The 19,574-nt window shown below is 38.0% G+C and overlaps 1 protein-coding gene across 2 annotated transcripts in view; it reads left to right on the top strand.

Moving 5' to 3' along the window:
• Window positions 1-5,987, top strand: part of RAB2A (RAB2A, member RAS oncogene family) — a 102,705-nt gene extending 96,718 nt beyond the window's left edge. For both annotated transcript variants that reach the window (XM_019032384.4, XM_019032386.4), the window contains 2 exons: window positions 2,556-2,624; window positions 4,661-5,987. In XM_019032384.4, the coding sequence (XP_018887929.1) occupies window positions 2,556-2,624; window positions 4,661-4,756 (165 nt within the window). In that variant the 3' untranslated portion in view covers window positions 4,757-5,987. The remainder of the gene's footprint in view (window positions 1-2,555; window positions 2,625-4,660) is intronic.
• Window positions 5,988-19,574: the final 13,587 nt, after the last annotated feature.

Genomic DNA, 19,574 nt, shown 5'->3' with positions numbered 1-19,574 from the left:
ATGACCAAGTAATGTAGCATTATCCAAAGATTATTTGTTATATTTCAGTTGTAATGGAGTTAATTGCATGCCTTTCAGATAAAAAATACTGTATGTACATCCTTAGTTCATCTGGTAAAACTATGCTTAAAAGTGCTTAATAAAGTATTCAGTACTATTTAGGTAATAAAATTAGTAGTGACTTACTTAATTTTATGTAGCATCACTTTCTTAAGCCTGTGTTTAAAGTGGTTTATTACCAGACAGGCAAAAAGGCAATTTTTATGCAAATTGACACATTTAATAATAACTTTTGTAGTATAAAAGTGCTTGTTTGTATGAAGTTATAACTCACTTATGGGGCCTTGTAGTTCTATGTAACATTCTAGTGAAATGTGCACATGTGGATGCTCTTGGAAGCACTTCCAGCCCTGTGAATTTATGTATCTGTTGACTTCAATATTAGGTAGCTTGATTTCTAAAGCCATCACAGTAATTGACATGTTATTGGAAATAAAGTTAAGTTTTTCCTTATTTATAGGGATAACCTCAATTTTGAAGAATGTGAATCAATTCATACTTGGCTGAAAGCCAGTTCCCTCTTCAGTTTAGCTCTAGCACATACATGAAAAGCGTACTCGCGTCCTAAGTGCCTTGTGAATCTGCAGTGATTAATTCTTCTCATTATTTTGCTGCAAATTCTCATGACCCTCTGTGATGATTCGATCAGCCACTTAGAGTTTATGCATATTCATATCTCTGTGCTCCTGCCGCAGACGTTCAGATCTCCTTCACTGACTGGTGTGTGCTTGGTGCAGTAATTGAGCTGCAGTAGATTGATTACTCTGGGGAGCTGTAAGGCCTTTAAAGGTGAAAACATATCAGTCCTGTTAATTAGGAAACAAAAGCTCTGATGGCAAGTTCAGCAGTCAAATGTTTCCAGTGTAGAAAAGATGAAAGGTATGATTTGTTCCTCTCCATGAATCCTGTTTACTTTTTAAACTTTAAATTAGGTCTGTATCAGTGGTAATGGAGTATAGCTTTCTTTTATGAATTTTTATAGAATGCTAATTGAAGAGGACTTTATTGATTGGTACTGTTATCTGTGATCTGTCAAATCTGATAGTTTAGAACCTATTCAGAGTTTGTATATGCCTTCTATAGCATTCATAATATTTATATATAATTTCTAAATATTTTACATAGAGAATGCTTGTGTATAAATTTTGGTATTTATAGGCTTCATTTGGTCTACAGTATTCCAACACTAGTTTTTTATTTTGACAATTTAATGGCAAAGAAGTTGAGCCGTCTTTTATCTCTTTATCATAAGCATCCTTTGATTTTGCTTTCTTAGACTATATACTAAATAATACATTATCATGGCAAAAAAGGCCCTGAGTGGAACTGTATTATCCAGAAGTAAGCTAGTTTTTACATGGGGGATTATGCAGTTTACATAATTGAAATGTGTTTTTCTCTGTGTGCTCTTCTCATATTCCAATATTCTTTTTTCCTCTCATGGTCATGATGTTTTCTTTTGAGATATAATTAACATACCATAAAATTGATGCTTTTAAACTATACAATTCGTTAGCTGGGTGTGGCAGCACACACCTGTAGTCCCAGCTACTCAGGAGGCTGAAGTGAGAGGATCACTTGAACTGGGAGGCAGAGGTTGCAATGAACCGAGATCGCGCCGCTGCACTCCATCCTAGGCGACAGGGTGAGCCCCTGTCTCAAAAATAAATAAATAAACAATTCAGTGGTTTTTAGTCTATTCACAAAGTTACACAACCATCACCACTATCTAATTCCAGAACATTTTAGTTACCCCAAAAAGAAACCTCATACTCATTAGCATTCTCTCCCCTTTTTCTCTTCCATCTAGCTTCTGGCAACCAGTAATCTACTTTCTGTCTCCATGGATTTGCCTATTCTAGACATTTCATACAAATGGAGTTGTAGTATTGTGGCGTTTTGTGTCTGCCTTCTTTCATTTAGCACAGTGTTTTCAAGGTTCATCCACATTGTAGCATGAATCAGTACTTCATTCCTTTTTATGGCCAAATAATATTCTACTAATTGAATATCTCAAATTTTGTTTTTTATTGACTGAACATTTCTGTAGTTTGCACTTGTTGGCTGTTGTGAATAATGCTGTTTGTAATGCTAATTAGCAAGTGCATACATCCTTTGTTCTTAATCTTAGGGGAAAGGCTTTCAGCCTTCATCTTCGAATATGATGTTAGATGTAGTTTTTCTTAGATGCCATTCTTTAGATCAGGTTGAGGAGTTCCCTTCTATTTCGACTTGAGTGTTTTTATCATGAAATGTTGGATTTTGTCAAATGCTTTTTCTATGTCTATTGATGATCAGGTGGGCTTGTTTATTAATATAATGTATTACATCGATTTTTCTTTATTAATATGTTATTAATATCTTTGTTCTTTATTAATATGTATTACATCGATTGACTTTCATATGTTGAATGTTATGATATTCTATAGAGCATATATAATGTTATTTTACTGCTTTGGTTTTATATAATATGAACCAATTTCTCTATATTTCAGGCATTTATTAATACAGCAAAAGAAATTTATGAAAAAATTCAAGAAGGAGTCTTTGACATTAATAATGAGGTATATACATATAAATATTGTTGGTCAATATTAATTTAGAGTTCACTTTTGATTACTATTTTATATTTTTAATTTTATAATTCATTATTTTATAATTTTTTTAATTCCTAAAATCAATCATGATAATCAGTTAACACCATTAGTTTACAGTCATCCAACTGAAAAATTGGTATATGTGGTATAGTAGTTAAATATTTATGTTCTAGTGGAGCAGCACTTTGTCTATGGAAATGGATTAAAGTAAGTGGCCCTATCCATTCATTGCAAGCAATGCAAAATAATATAAATCCCCCAAAGAGAAAAGAAAATCCACTTTTATCCACATGACCATATGGTGTCATCTGCTTTGGGAATAATGTTCTGGTATATAAATGCATGTACTATGTACTAATGCAAGATGCTCTCTCTGTTATCTGGCAGGAAAGAGGGAAATACCAAATTTGGAAATTACTCCCAATATAGCATAGCATTTTTTCAGGAGACTAAATTCATATATATATATATATATGTATATATATAAAATTGGCATTTGGCATAGGGTTTTTTGTAATGTTATTTTGATCCTGTTTTGGTCAACATGATTAGGATAAAATGTAAAGCTTTGAAGCATCTAATTCAGAGTGTTCACCAAAGATCATCACTTGACCCACATCCCCACTCTGCATTTATCTGTATTTATTTCAAAATGTTTATGTGGATGTAGCCTACTTATTCTTACATAAATATTTTTGCCATTCTGTATTAAGATTTCTGGCTTCTGAAAGAAAAGCGCTGGTTTCTCCCCAGTTGCAGTTAGAAAAGCATTGTGTTAGGAAGCCATTATGTATGTCTCTCTCATCCTATACATAAATGAGGCTATTACTTCAGTAGTCTCTGCTCAAACAAACAGCAATTTACCTAAGGTTTCCAAAAAGTACATGATTTTTTCATTGTTTAATTTGGAGTAATATAGTTTCTAAATCCTATCTTCTAGGCTTATATGACAGTACTTCTTGAGTTAGTTTAAAGGTGACACCATTCAGAGACTAATGCCATATAAATTGAACAGTAATTGGGCCTCTATCTAAAAGGGCACATTCATTGTTTCTGTCTGGTTTCATATAGTAGCTGACTGCTTTACTGTGCCTTATGCAGCTTTGATTGTAATGTGCTGTCGGGAGCCAACAGGCCGTGCTATTTATTTGGCCTAATGCCAAGTCTGACTCCTTGACTCCTCAAGAAGTTGCTACCAGCCCAGAGGGGGCAAAACCAATGAGCCATAGGGCATGCTTTTTATTAAAGAGGAGTCAAAAGAGCGAAAAGAAACCACATCAGCTGCTGTCAATACTGAGCTAGTGCCAGAAACCCCAAGGCTACTACTGTTGCAGAACAACTGCCAAGCACTATAAATCTGAGATTTACTGTGACGTAAAGTTTCCTTAAGAGCTTAATTTCTGAAGCTACTGTATTACTTTTCTCAAAGTGTTGTATTTTTAGGTAAAATCCACTTGAGGGAGTGAGGGTTAAGACATAAGTGTGAGTTTGATGAATGAAAGAACTACTCTGTGTGTGGGTTCTTGGCAAGCTGCCATGTCTTTGGGGATCATAGAAATTATTGATGACACAGAACACTCATATGCCCTTAGCCTGTACAGCTGATTCAACATGGAACAGAAACACTGTCTAGAGAAAAGATTTTATGTCGTATTAAAGCAGCATGGGCTTTGGGTATTTTTATGCTTTAAAGATTACTTGCAATAATTATTTTAAATGATTTCTGCATTATGAGAATTTCCTGAAAAGCAGCATTATCCAATAACTGTTTACCCCGTACCTGGTATGATAAAGAATTATTTTCAGAAACATTTCCACAGTGTTTTTAAAAGGAAGGAACATCCCTTAAGAGATATTGTTTTAATTGTTGCTAAAATCTACTTGCTGTATTTTTCTCAGTTGTTTGATAAAATTGTATCATAAAGAATTAAATGAGTTTTTTAAGAATCTAGTTAAACTATATTGTCTGGTCATATTTATTGTTCTGTTCTCTTTTATTTCAGGCAAATGGCATTAAAATTGGCCCTCAGCATGCTGCTACCAATGCATCACATGCAGGCAATCAGGGAGGACAGCAGGCTGGGGGCGGCTGCTGTTGAGTCTGTTTTTACTGTCTAGCTGCCCAACGGGGCCTACTCACTTATTCTTTCACCCCCTCTCCTCCTGCTCAGCTGAGACATGAAACTATTTGAAATGGCTTTATGTCACAGAAGACTTTAATCCTTCAAATTCTTGTATAACTTTGAATAAATGGTTAATGTTCACTTAAAAGACAGATTTTGGAGATTGTATTCATATCTATTTGCATTTGATTTCTAGGTCAATTGATGTGATTATTTTTGTTAAATGTTGTCTTGTGCCCTTAACTACGAACTGAATTGTATTAAACACTACAAAGTCATCTTGAGTATTTTAAATCGGTTTGTGTAGTTAGGTTTCCCAACATCTGTGGTTACCTAATGTTTAATATTATAGAACTGTCCTCAGAAACTTTGTCAATTTTCACGGCTATAAGGAAACAGAAGGACTCTTTTAATTCTGTATTTATCATTTACTTTCTGTATATATAGTTTAATAACCTGCTTGGGTGTAATTTGCCAAGCTTGAATTCTTTAATGCATTTGCATAAATTCTATACTGTTTAGAGCTTAAAGCTACAGAAGCATTGTTAGGAATTGCTTGGACACTGAATTTTAAACTTTTTGACATTGTTAACAAGCATGTTCATCTTTTCTTGTCACTAGTCCAAGAAAAATATGCTTAATGTATATTACTAAAGGCTTTGTATATGTTAACCTGTTTTAATGCCAAAAGTTTGCTTTGTCCACAATTTCCTTAAGACCTCTTCAGAAAAGGATTTGTTTGCCTTAATGAATACTGTTGGGAAAAAACACAGTATAATGAGTGAAAAGGGCAGAAGCAAGAAATTTCTACATCTTAGCGACTCCAAGAAGAATGAGTATCCACATTTAGATGGCACATTATGAGGACTTTAATCTTTCCTTAAACACAATAATGTTTTCTTTTTTCTTTTATTCACATGATTTCTAAGTATATTTTTCATGCAGGACAGTTTTTCAACCTTGATGTACAGTGACTGTGTAAAATTTTTCTTTCAGTGGCAACCTCTATAATCTTTAAAATATGGTGAGCATCTTGTCTGTTTTGAAGGGGATATGACAATAAATCTATCAGATGGAAAATCCTGTTACAAAGTAGAAAAGCTTTAGTAATTTACTCAGTGTGGTGGTTTTATCCTTTTTTTCTTTTTCTCCCTTGGTCTATAATGAAATTGTTACAGCAGTGCAAAATAAAATCCTATGTATAAAAGTGTTCTTTTTTTTTATTATGACCACCTCTTTTTTAATGTATTTTTAGTCCACTTACAGCTTTTATATGTGTTTAAGCATGTTTTTTAAAAGGGTCAGAATGTTTAACACTCAACCCTTTTTAAAAATTTTGCTAAAAGGCGACAAATCTCACTATACTGAAATTATTTTTGTTGATGGTGTAAGCAGTGTAAGCAAGTGTTTTCTCCTGAACTAGCACAAAAGCACTTATGCCTGAAAGAAAGCATAAAGAAGTTCTAACTCTGAAACTAACTACTTTCATTTCACTCACGGCCTTCAACTTTCTACAGGTCTTCCCTGAAGATTGAGCAGTACTCTCTCAAAGGTTTGACAGTACTCTTGTGGGAAATCACCAAATGCTATCATAGTTTTGTTTTAACTGTCTCCTTGAGGGCAGAGGGAAAGGTGAGAGAAAATCTGTTTTCATGGCTATTTGTAGTACAGCCTTTTTTTCTTTCAAGTGGCCGTATCAAATTCACTGGTCTTACTAATCACTGTCTTTACCAGTGAGTACAAAAAGTTAAGGCAACTAGGACAGGTACTGCTCTATACCAAGAAGAGAATGATTCTTTGGAAATTGTTATTTTTAAGCTTCTGTTAATTTTTCCAGAAGTTTAGTGCGTTTCTTTTTCATACTTTCTCCCCTCATTCTTTTATTTGAAGAAGAAAACTTAATGGCAAATAAATAACAAACCAGGACATGCATTTTAATACCCTAAGGAAAAATGGAACCCTCAAATATAACTCCTCCCACAACCACCCTAATGTGCCTCAGTCTGGGGCAGCAGGTGGACTTCTCAATAGTTCTTTTCCACATTCTCTACAAATCACATCTACCGTTAAGGAATATGTTATGAATCCTTTCTGTTAATTGAGAAAGCAATGTTATTGTCTGTGATTTCCAGTCTTTGCTCATTTTATTATCCCTGTCAAATAATGTAATATTGGTACCTGCAGTTGAATTTGTAATATTGTAATTGAATTTTTAGTTGATCTTTGATCAGTTTTTATAGCATCTATGGACATAGAAAATCAGTCACTGAAAAAAATAAACACAGCTTTCAATGTCTCACTCAACATGTAACATTCAAAATTGTGATCTTCATAAAGACATTGTTACCATCCATCTTCCAAATTTAAGACAACTGAATGAAAAGCCAATTTTTTGAAAGAATGTGGCATATAATTAGATATACAACTGCAACAGGATATACAACTGCATACAATTTGTTTTTAATGATATTTTAAAATAGCCTGTTAGCAGGAAAATAGTCCCTATTTATCTGCTAATGGTCAAGAAGAGTTAGGATATAAATCATACCAAAATGTTTCCAATCACTCAGAAAAACTGATTCATGTCTGGCTTTGCAACACCTTAAACATTTATTCTGTCATAGATGGTAAAGCTCCATCTCAGTTTATTTAGTCCTGAGGTTGGCAGCATGGGGTTTGACTATATGAGCTAAAAGATACACAAAGAGATAACGCTGTTTCATAATAAACAGGAATTGACTATACAAATAGGTAAACCAGCATATCTACCTGTATTTCTCAGAGTTTAGATGTGTGCTTTATGTTTACATTAAAATAAAGCCTAACACCACAGTAGATCATCTCATACTGCGTTCGGATGTACTAGGTATTATTATTTTTTGGTTGAAGTCATGACAGAGAACTTCATTTTATTTATTTTGTTTATTTTATTTTGGGAGACAGGGTCTCTAATCCCCCAGGCTGGAGTGCAGTGGCGCCGTCTTGGCTCACTGTGACCTCCACCTCCCCAGGTTCAAGTGATTCTCATGCCTCAGCCTCCCAAGTAGCTGTGATTACAGGTCCCTGCCACCACGCCCGGCTACTTGGTATTTTTAGTAGAGACGGGGTTTTGCCATGTTGGCCAGGCTGGTCTCGGACTCCTGACCTTAGGTCATCTGCCCACCTCAGCCTCCCAAAGTGCTGGGATTACAGGTGTGAGCCCCCATGCCCGGCCAAAAACTAAGTGCCAGTCTATATATTAGTATTAATTAGTTTTACAAAATTATGAGGCCAATTCTTAAACATTGAAGGACAAAGCACCAAACTCCTGATAGAAAAATGGAGGAAAATGAGCAATTTACAAAAGAAATACAAAGTGTCCCTAAAATGCATTTTTAATTCAAATATAATGTGAGTGATGGATACATTAATTTGCTTCACTCTCGTAACCTTCTATTTATGTGTATCCCATAACAGGTATACTTTTAAACACAATAAAATTTATTTTTAAAAATTCAAACATGCAAATTAAAGCTAAGATGCCATTTCTTACCTATGAGACTGGAAGAAATGTAAAATACAACGCCACATTGTATTGGTGAGGCACCTTTGTGTGGTGTTGGTAGAAGTGCAAACTGGAACTACCTTTCTGGAGGGGAACTTGGCAATACCTAATAAAATTACATGTACACTTGCTGTTGGCCCAGAAATCCCACTTGTAGGAATCCGCCCAATTGATAATTCTCCAATAAAGCAAAAGCTCCATATGCACAAGGTTACTTTCTGCAGCATTGGTTGTAATTAGAAATTATTGGAAATGACTTACATGTCATTTCCACTTATAGTGATTCAATAAACCATAGTGATTCACTAAACTGTGTCCATCCACACAGTGGAGTCCTACACAGCTATAAAGAAGGGTGAGGAAGAAGATCTCCAGAATACACCAGCAACTAGTTACAAACACTGGGTGGGTACAGGATGGAAAGTAAGAAGACTGGGAATAGGATAGTTGGGACAAGAGGAGAATGTTGCTTCTTTCAGTATACATTTTTTGTATAGCTCTGACTCAACTATGGTTATGTTTCACATAACCCAAACATAATTAAAGTCAACCATGAAGTGTGGGAGCTCAGTGAAATACAAACTGTTAATGAACTTATTATTACAAATGAGTAACACCACACTGAAGGGGACAGGGAAGAAAACCAACATATATAACTTTGGAAAATAGTATGACTGTATACTGTAAGACTGAAGACAAAATGAATGGTCACAAAGGCTGTAGCTAGTAAAGGGGATGGGTTAGCAATGCAAAGCTACCTTTCACATACACTAAGACTGAGCAAATAAGTAAATACATTGTGGATAATGAGAGCAAAAGTTCCTCATCAAAAATGCATTGCAAATAAGTTGAGAAAGGCTAGAGTGAACCTTGTGCTGGTAGGTTGGAATTGAGGAGATTATGAACTCGTGGATTTTGTATGTACAGATGCACTGTGAGTAAACATGTTTTTCATCTTTGCTGAGAGGGCCCAGTAGCAATGAGCATACCTACTGCCCATTACTGGTTTCTAAATAGCATTCTCTAATAAAGGGACCTAGGGTTCATTAGAAAAATGATTGATTTCCTGGGTTGGGGCAGGGAAATTAGAAAATGAGCCTGGAATATACTGTGATACCAGAGGAAAGTAAGGAATTGTTCGTAAAATGATGGGGCAGAGGGGAGTCAGGCCAAAGGACACTAACAAGCATGCTAGTAAATGGATCGTAAACCAGGGAGTGAGATAAATATCCATGAGTTTATATTAATATGAATGATTAAGTAGATGGGAAAGATGCAGCTCTTCCTTACATTAGCGACCAGTTAGTAAAGATAAAAGGGATGATGTAAACAGAAAATCTACAACACAGTCATTGTTAAAGGCAGGAATCAATACTAAAATTCATGGGCAAAAGCCTGAGAAAGGCTATGCGTACAATCTGAGTATCTCCTCACGAGATATTGCAAAAGAAGAAATACAACAGTGGAGAGACCTGGCAGACACCATGGCTTATCAAGTGATCAGGAAGATGTGAGGATGCCACGTACTTCCCAATAGGATGCACTGAGAAAAACACTATTCCATGGCATTGGGAAAAATGGGTCACCTCAACCCAGTCATGAGGAAACCTCTAACCCAAATTTAGCAACATTCTACAAAGTAGCCAACACTCTTCACAACTGGACATCATGAAAGTTGAAGAAAGAACGAGGAACTGTCAGAGACTAGAGGAGATAGGGAGCCATGGCAACTAAATGCAGTGTGGGATGCTGGACCCAGGAAAGGGCATTAGTGGGGAAACCGGTGAAATAGGAATAGGGTCTGCCGATTAGTTAGCAGCATTTTGATCAGTGTTAATTTCCTGGTTCTGATCATTGTTCCTATGGTTATGTATGAGGCTAATATTGGCCAGGTGCAGTGGGTCACACCTGTAATCCCAGCACTTTGGGAGGCTGAGGCTGGCAGATCATGAGGTCAAGAGATTGAGACCATCCTAGCCAACATGGTTGAAACCCTGTCTCTACTAAAAATACAAAAATTAGCTGGGTGTGGTGGCATGCGCCTGTAGTCCCAGCTATTTGGGAGGCTGAGGCAGAAGAATTGCTTGAACCCAGGAGGCAGAAGTTGCAATGAGCCAAGATTGTGCCACTACTGCACTCCAGCCTGGCGACAGAGTGAGACTCCATCTAAAAAAAAAAAAGCTAATATTAGGGGGAGGTGGGTGACAAGTATATGGAAACTGCTTTTAAGACTTTTCTGTAGGTCTGAGATTATTTAGAATAAGTTAAAAAATCATGAGGCCTACGAAATTCAGTGTAGCCCAATAAGATTGCAGTGGCCTTATTTTTCCTTCTACTAATGCTGATTTCTTGCCTCACACAGTTGTCCCTGTCTCCAAATATTGCCGTCATAATTAGCTAAAAGAATACACTCTCAAAGCAAATATTCTTTTCAAATTATTTGTCAAAAGTACTAGAACCAGAATACCTGCCCTCCTTGAGCTGGTAAGCCAACATTCTCATGGATAAGACATATGAAGTCTCTGAGGAATTGTATTAATGCCCCATTTTAAGAGTACAGTGCAGATTGAAATATTTCTTAAAAACTGGATGGTTGTGTCTGTACTGAACATGTAAGATATTTTTCTTGTCACTATTCCCTAAACAATACAGTATAACAGCTGTCTACATACCAAGTGCATTGTGTTAGGTATAAGTAATCAAGAGGTGATTTAAAGTATACAGGAGGATGTGGGTAGGTTGTATGCAAATACCACTTTATATCAGGGACTTGATATCCATGGAGTTTGGTCTCCTCAAGCATCCTGTAACAATCCTCCAGCACATACCAAGGAACAACTGGCTATTAGTAATAAGAATCTCACAGATTTATTTTATCCAGTGTATTCATTTTCTATTGCTGCTGTTATAAATTATAAGTGTGACTTAAAACAACACAAATGTATTCTATTACAGTCCTAGAGGCCAGAATTCTCACTAAAATCAAGGTGGTGGCAGGGCTGTATTACTTTCTGGAGATTCTAGGGTATAATCCATTTTCTTGCCTTTCCCAGCTTTTGAAGGTGGTCCACACTCTGTGGCTTGCGGCTTCTTCCTCCATCTTTAAACCATAGAATGGCCACTTGAGTTCTTTTTACATCACATGACGTCACTCTGACCAGTCTCTTCACCCTCCCTCCTTCCCCACCCAGATAATCTAGGATAATCTCATCTCAATGTTGGCTGATAAGCAAGCATAATTCTTTCTACAACCTTATTTATTTATGCAGCTAACAGTCTTACTAGAGTTTCTACAACTTTACTTCTCCCTTGCCAAGTAAAATATTTACAATTTCCTGAACATGGACATCTTTGGGAGCCATTAATGCATGTTTAAAGCTTACAATAAAGCTGAGTGTGGTGGCTCATGCATGTAATCCCAGCACTTTGAGAGGCCGAGGTGGGAGGATTGCTTGAGCCCAGGAGTTTGAGAACAGCCTGGGCAACACAGGGAGACCCCATCTCTAGAAACAAAAAGTTAGCCCGTGTGGTGGCGTGCACTTGTGGTCCCAGCTACTCAGGAGGCTGAGATGGGAGGATTGCTTGAGCCTGGGAGGTTGAGGCTGCAGTGAGCCGTGATCACAGCATTGCACTCCAGCCTTGGTGACAGAACAAGACACCATCTCAATAATTTAAAAACATGTTTATATATATTTTTAAATATATATAATTTTTTTAAAGCTCACAGTGAAAGAGTTACAATCCATGGGTTGGCAAAATGTAAAAGTCTGACATCAAATGTTTGGATGTTGGCAAGGTTGTAAAGCAAAAGAAATGCTCATATATACTACTGGAAGGAGAGCAAATGGGTGCAACCACTTTGGAAAACAGCCTGCAATCCCTTCTCTCAGAACATGCCCTAGAGAAATTCATCCACTGGTGCACCAGGATCCTTCTGCCAGAATATTCAGTTTCATATGTAATAGCCCCTGGGAACAACCTTGATGTGCATCAAGAGAAGGGTTGAACCATGGTATATTCATATAGTGGGATAACATACGGCAATGAAGATGAGTTGAACTGCAGGCATTTAGCAACATGGATGATATTTTTAAATTAACCCTTATTTTACTTAAATGAATGAATTTTGCTGGTGAAAAAAATTATACAGAAAATAATACATATAGCATCATTTCATTAACTCTAAAGTTAAGCAAGGAAATTATTATCACAAAAGTCAGGATATTGGTTACCTCTAGCAGGATAGGAGGGGCACAAGGAGATTCTCTGGGACTAGCAATGTTCTGTTTCACGACCCGAATGAGGCTTACATAGATATTTGCTTCATATGTCTATAAACTATGCCTCTGAGTTTTATGCACTTCCCTATAAATAAGATTTTGCGTCCATTCAACAAACAAAAATGCTGCCTTATAAGTTGCCCTCAAAACTAAAAAGCATGAAGTTTGCAGTGCCCCTTGTTATGGGTTGCATTGTGTCTACCCTAAAAAGATAGGTTGAAATCCTAACTTGGCTCATGCCTGTAATCCCAGCACTTTGGGAGGCTGAGGCAGGAGGATCTCTTGAGGCCAGGAGTTTGAGACCAGCCCTAACAACATAGCAAGACCCTGTCTCTATAAATGACAACAACAACAAAAAAGAAAAGAAATGAAATCTAACCACCTAGTATTTCAGAATCTGACCGTATTTGGAAATAGGAACATGGCAGATGCAATTAATGAAAATGAAGTCCTACTGGAGTAGGGTGGGCCCCCAATCCAACATAACTGTGTCCTTATGAGAAGATGGCCCTGTGAAAACAAACACACAAGGAGAACGCCATATGAGGCCAACACAGAGACTGCAGTTAATGCAGCTGCAAGCCAAGGAACGCTGAAGATTGCTGGCTGCCAGCCACACGTTAGAATGAGGCAAGGAAGGATTTCCCCAGGTTTCACAGGGAGCATGGCCCTGCAGGTATCTTGACTTCTGGCCTCCAAAATGGTGAAAGAATAAATTTCTGTTGGTTTAAGCCAAAGAGTCTCTTTGTTATGGCAGCCATAGAAACGAATACACCCCTTATACCCTGTGAACAAAGACATTTGTTCTGCTCAGCTGTCTCTGTACCTGCAGTGAAAGGGCACGTCACAGCCAGGGGCTATGGGAGGGTAAAGCTGCTGCACTGCCTGGCATGTGTAGAACTCAACTTGGTGGAAGCGAAGTGAATATCTAGGAGTATTATTTTTACATCTTCCGGCCTTGCAATAATTTAATCTGTATACCAAGGGGCTATTCAGAATATCAAATATCAGTACATAAGAGATTCCAGAAGAAATCATATGTACCACATAGGACTTTACTGCTATAATATTAGAGACACATTTTTTAATGTGACTTATGCCCAGAATTCAGTCTAAAATTGAAGCAAGTGTCAAATGTACACAAGTGTCATCTTACGATGATTATGATGATGACAATGACAATGGAGAAATAACACACATTCCAGAAATGATTCCCTTCCTGTTGTAGAAATAAGCGAGTAAGAACAAATTCTAGAATGGGTGTGAGCTGACCAGGAGGTGTTGCGTTTTGTGTGTGAGATCCTGAAGTCATTTATGATCATTTGAATATTGCTAACAAGGTAGGGAGCATCGATGACAAGAGTGAAGATGACTTGCTGGAGGGTGAGGTAATCACTCGGGAGAAGGCCACTGCAGTCTTATATTTGACAATTAATTTTGCATTAAAATGGCCACATTACAGTCCCCGGGAGATGCTGCTGCCGCACAGAATTCACATTTACGGAACGTGGTAAATGACCAGCCAGCCCTGTGCTGCCTCTTTGCCTGTGTGTGTGTGCTGTGTTGGGAGCTGCCCAGGTGTGAGTTATCCATGCTTCATGTCATACCTTTTCCTCATGCAGGTAGTGATTTCTGTTAAAGCATTGATAACATCCTCTTTGCAGTTGGTAGTATAAAAGCATTTATTAATGACTGTAATCATAGATGATTCTGTTAGAGGCTGTAGCCAAAAAATTATTTATCCCTAGGATCTATCCTATAAAAATTTATTACCTAAAATGATCATGAGTTTATTTCACAAGATCACCCAATACAAGATGAGCGAGGTATTTGTACAGGTTATATGCATTTGAAGGTTGAAGAGCAGGGATTATTATACAGTGTAGTATTGCTTGGCTAGGGCAGCCATAACAAAGTGCAACAGACTAGGGGAGTTAAACAGCAGAAATGTATTGTCTCACAGTTCTGGAGGCTGCAAGTCCAAGATCAAGGTGTTGGAGGATTGGTTCCCTCTAAGGCCTCTCTCCTTATGGAGATGGCCATTTTGTCTCTGTCTTGTTAAATCATCTTCCCTTTGTGTGGGTCTCTATGTCCAAATATCCCCTTCTTATAAGGACACCAGTCATACTGCACTAGGGCCCACCCTGGTCACCTAATTTTAACTTGACTGCACTGTAGAGACCTCATCTCCAAATACTGTCACATTTTCTGGTACTGGGGTTTAGAAGTTTAACATATGAATTGGACTGGAGCACAATTCTGCTCATAAAAAATCGTGATTATAGATTATGAGCTTTCGAGAGTTAAAAAGGGAAGCCCTCAGCTCCTTCCTCAGCCCAGGAAGTCTTTATGATGAAGCTGGGATTTGGGGAACACTGTGTGTGACACAAACAGTCAAGGTATAAAGAGATTCTGAAGAATGCTTCCTTTATGTTCCTTATTTTCATCTGTGTCTGCTGAATCTAAAGAAAAGCTCAGCACGTGGAATAATCAATCCCCTTCCTATTGTGAGTGTCTTACCACCTGATCAACACTCATTAGGCATGTGAGCCCTTTGCCCCTTGAACCTCCATGATTTCACGAGGCTGGCATGCGCATCTCCACTGTGTCGCCTGGTCCGAGGGCCATATGTCATCCTGCGAGGCGGAATCACTGGTGACATTCTTGAAAACATGGCAAGTGCAGTAGTGTCCAGCATTCCTAATTCTTCTTGCCTTCCCACTTAGTCATTTTTTTCTTTCTTCTTTCTTTCTTTCTTCTTTCCTTTTTTCTTTCTTTCTTTCTCTTTCTCTTTTTCTTTCTTTTCTTTTCTTTCTTTCTCTTTCTTTCTTTCCTCTTTTTGACGGGGTCTCACTCTGTCATCCAGGCTGGAGTGCAGTGGCACAATCTCAGCTCACTGCAGCCTCAACCTCATGGGCTCGATCAGTCCTCCTGCCTCAGCCTTCTGAGTAGCTGGGACTACAGGCACACCCCATCACGTGCAACTAATTTTCGTATTTTTTGTAAGGATGGGGTTTTGCCATGTTGCCCAGGCTGGTCTCAAATCCTGTGCTCAAGCGATCTTCCCGCCTCAGCCTCCAAAGTGCCGGGATTACAGGCATGAGCTACTGCGCATAGTCCTTTATTAGTCTTGAATGCTTTTTTTTTCTTCTTTCTTTTCAAACTGAGGTGAAAGTCAAATAATGTAAAATTAGCCATTTTAAAGTGGACAATTCAGTGGCATTTAGTACATGTACAATGTGTGCAACCACCACCTCTATCTAGTTTCAAAATTTTTTCATCACCCCAAAGGGGATCCCATTCCAGAAGTTACCCAACAGTACCCCTCCACCCAGCCCCAGGCAACCACCATCTGCATTCTGTCTCTATGGAGCTACCTGTTCCGGATATTTCATATATATAAAATCTTATGATAGGTGACATTTTGTGCCTGGCTTCTTTCATTTTGCATAATATTTTCATGCTTCATCCACATTGTAGCTATATGAGTACTTCATTCCTTTATAATTCAGTTGTAAAACAACTGAATTTTATACTACAAGTTACTTATGCATTTTTTCACCAATGGGCATTTGGGCAGATTCCACCTTTTGGCTGTTGTGACCAGTGCTGCCATAGACATTGTGCATGTGTGTCCATCTGAGGATTAAATAGCACTTGTCTGATTTTTCTAAATTGAAATAAAAACATTCCTTCAGTATTTTATTTTAAAATTGATTAACATTATACAAACACATACTTTTTTTAGAAGCCAGATAGTATTACAAGGCTTATAATAAGAAAGCAGCCCCCTCCTCATTTTGTACCCACCTCGCAATTCCCTCCCCAGAGCTCTCAGCCCTGTTTCTTACCCACTCCTTCCTTGGCGCTGGGCATCCCTTGTCTGAAGCCAATGGCCCCCGAACTCAACCTCCATCTCCTGTGTGAGGAGGGGTGGAGGCTGAATCTCTGGCTGTGTGGTGTTTGGAGGAGACACAGAGGCAGCCCCACACCTTGGCTCACCTTCCCTCATGACTGCAACTCTGTTCATCGACATTTTGCTCTGCTAAGTCAAATATTTGTTGGCATTTCGTGTACACTGGTATCTCTTCTCCTATTCTCTTTGCCCTGTGTATTTGTACATTTTATTGCCTTGATGGCATTTTTTGCAGTCTCATGCAGGAGATAAATGCATGGTTCAATCCACCTTGTTTAACTAGAAATCCAGTAAATTCCTTTTTAACAATAACTTCGTCTTCCCTTTAACTTGTTAAAATGCAACATGTTTGCTGAAGAAAAAAAAAAATGAAGAAAGGAGAACATTTAAAAACTACTCACCAAGTCTGGATTCTCCGCAAAGCCAACGCTGACATGATTTGGTTGCCAATACGTTTGCTGGGAGGTGATCCCAGGAAGCATGGCGAAAGAAAGCAGAAATGAGATGGGAGAGGAAGAGAAAAAGCTCACAAAGGTGTTGGCACTGCTATAAACGTTACTGCTATGCGTCCCTGGTGCTCCTTCTCCTGGGGACCCTCTGAGACAGTGGGAAGGACACAGCCGCAAAGGGTATCTTCTGTCATCTGTGAGGGGTACTCCTGGGACATCAGCTCCTCAGCAGTCTGGTCTGCCCTGTACACTGGCCAGAGATGCCCTTGGGCAGAAAGACCAGGAAACTCCTATACTGTAATAAGGGAACTCGAGGTGGTGACACGAGGGTGGGCCAGGGTACCAACAGCATCTGCTCAAAAGACTGAGAATCCCACCACCCACAGAAAATACTCAGCATCTTTCTGGATTTCTTTCTGGTTTCCTTCTATGATTATGTATACATGCCTTCTTTTACCAAAATGGGGTCACACTGAGGACACTGCCTTCTTCCCCACTTATGTTGCATAAAATCTTCCAACGTTATTACATAGTTGTAATGATTAGGAGTGTTCAAATACGGGCTCTACCACTTACTAGCAAGGAGTTGCACTCTCTCGGTGGGTTCCTCAGCTATTACATGAAAGTAATCATCGCCCTGCCTCATACAGATGTGTGGGGAGGCTGAAACACGTTGTTGCATGTCAAGTTCTTAGAAATCTGCTTGGCACATGCCAAGCACTGGACAGATGTTAGCTCACTGTCATGCCACATAATTTTGATGGCTGCACAGTATTTCATTGTGAGCGTGTTCTATAATTTATTTAATCATACCTTCCTATTGACTATTTAGATTTATAAATAACTTAGGCAAAACCATCAACACTCAGTTATTATCTTCAGAGATAAATCTTTGGACATATCAACAACTCTTTCACTTGAGCCCAGGAGTTCCAGACTGTAGTGAGCTATGATCGTGCCACTGTACTCCAGTTTGGGTGACAGAGTGAGACCTCGTCTCTAAAAATTAAATATAAAATAAAATACAAAGATTTCTTTAGAAAACATTCTTAGAAACGGAATTACTGGCTCATAAAATATAGAGATTGTTGAAGATTTTATATCTGTGTAATTTCCCTCCAGAAATGTGCCGATTTATACTCCAATCAGACCACGAGAATGTTCTGTTTCCTGAACTCTATTACCAATAGTGGAAATTTTTATTTGAAAAATATATTTTTGGCAACTTGATGAGCTCATGTTTTGTTTTAATATCATTTATTAAGCAGTTAATCCTTTCCTCAGTACATTTAAATGCTTTAATTTCAGGCCACTTTTTAATGCATATTTGAATCTGTTTCTCAAGTTTTTATTGTGTCATAGATTCTGTATTTCTATGCTAGTACTGCCACTTGAGACCCTCATGGTTCTCTTGGGATTTTAGAAAATTGAGGTAAATGTATGGTTTAATTCGGGGAAAATTGATATTGTTATAATAGCAAGTGTTCTCATCCAGGAACACGATATGCCTCCACGCAACAAGGACTTTTAAAAGATATTTAGAGATAATGACATTTATTCCAGAAACGTTCCTGTTTTAAGGATCTCTGTTTTCAAAATCTAAAATTTGTTTTGCTTCTACATTTTCAAAATTTAGTTCATTTTAGGAAGGAAATTTGTGCCTGTTTTTATTTTTGTTTGACCAAATCTAAGATGTTCCATAATTTCTACTAACTCTCGTTTTCATCATTTCTTATCTAATTTTATTTTCAACTACTTGCTTTCTATACATCTCTTAGTTTATTATCTTAAAAAATAGTCTTTCTTGGCCAGGCACAGTGGCTCACGCCTGTAATCCCAGCATTTTGGGAGGCCGAGGTGGGCGGATCACGAAGTCAAGAGATCGAGATCGAGATCATCCTGGCCAACATGGGGAAACCCCATCTCTACTAAAAATACAAAAATTAGCCAGGCATGGTGGTGGGTGCCTGTAATCCCAGCTACTCGGGAGGCTGAGGCAGGAGAATTGCTTGAACCCAGGAGGTGGAGGTTGCAATGAGCTGAGTTCGCACCACTGCACTCCAGCCTGGGCAACAGAGTGAGCCTCTGTCTCAAAAAACAAACAAAAATTAGCTGGGCATGGTAGTGTGCACCTGTAATTCCAGCTACTTGGGAGGCTGAGGCAGAAGAATCGCTTGAACCCAGGAGGCGGAGGTTGCAGTGAGCCAAGATTGCACCACTGCACTCCAGCCTGAGTGACAGAGTGAGACTCTGTCTCTAAAAAAAGTAAAAATATATAAAAATAAAAATAGTCTTTCTCTTATTTTAGCTATATAATGTCATCCAGGAAGAAACAGCAAATATTCACTCCGTATGCATTTGAATCAATTCAATATAAATGAAAATTCTCAAATGCTAAGTAACTATAGCAAATTTGCCAGGTAAACATATCAAATCATATTAATGTGCTATTTGATAATGTAATATAATATTCTTTCATACATATCATCCAAATCATTGAGAAATAATGACTGTTAGGATCCTTGGTTGCGGCTCAATAAGCAACTTTTCCACATTGAAACCCTGCCCAGCAAGCTGGCCCTTATTGACTTACTTTAACCTTTTC

Source organism: Gorilla gorilla, chromosome 7 (genome assembly GCF_029281585.2).
Source record: "Gorilla gorilla gorilla isolate KB3781 chromosome 7, NHGRI_mGorGor1-v2.1_pri, whole genome shotgun sequence".
NCBI lineage: Eukaryota > Metazoa > Chordata > Mammalia > Primates > Hominidae > Gorilla > Gorilla gorilla.
The sequence above is the reverse complement of the archived record's forward strand: the minus strand, read 5'-3'. Positions and strand labels throughout refer to the sequence as shown.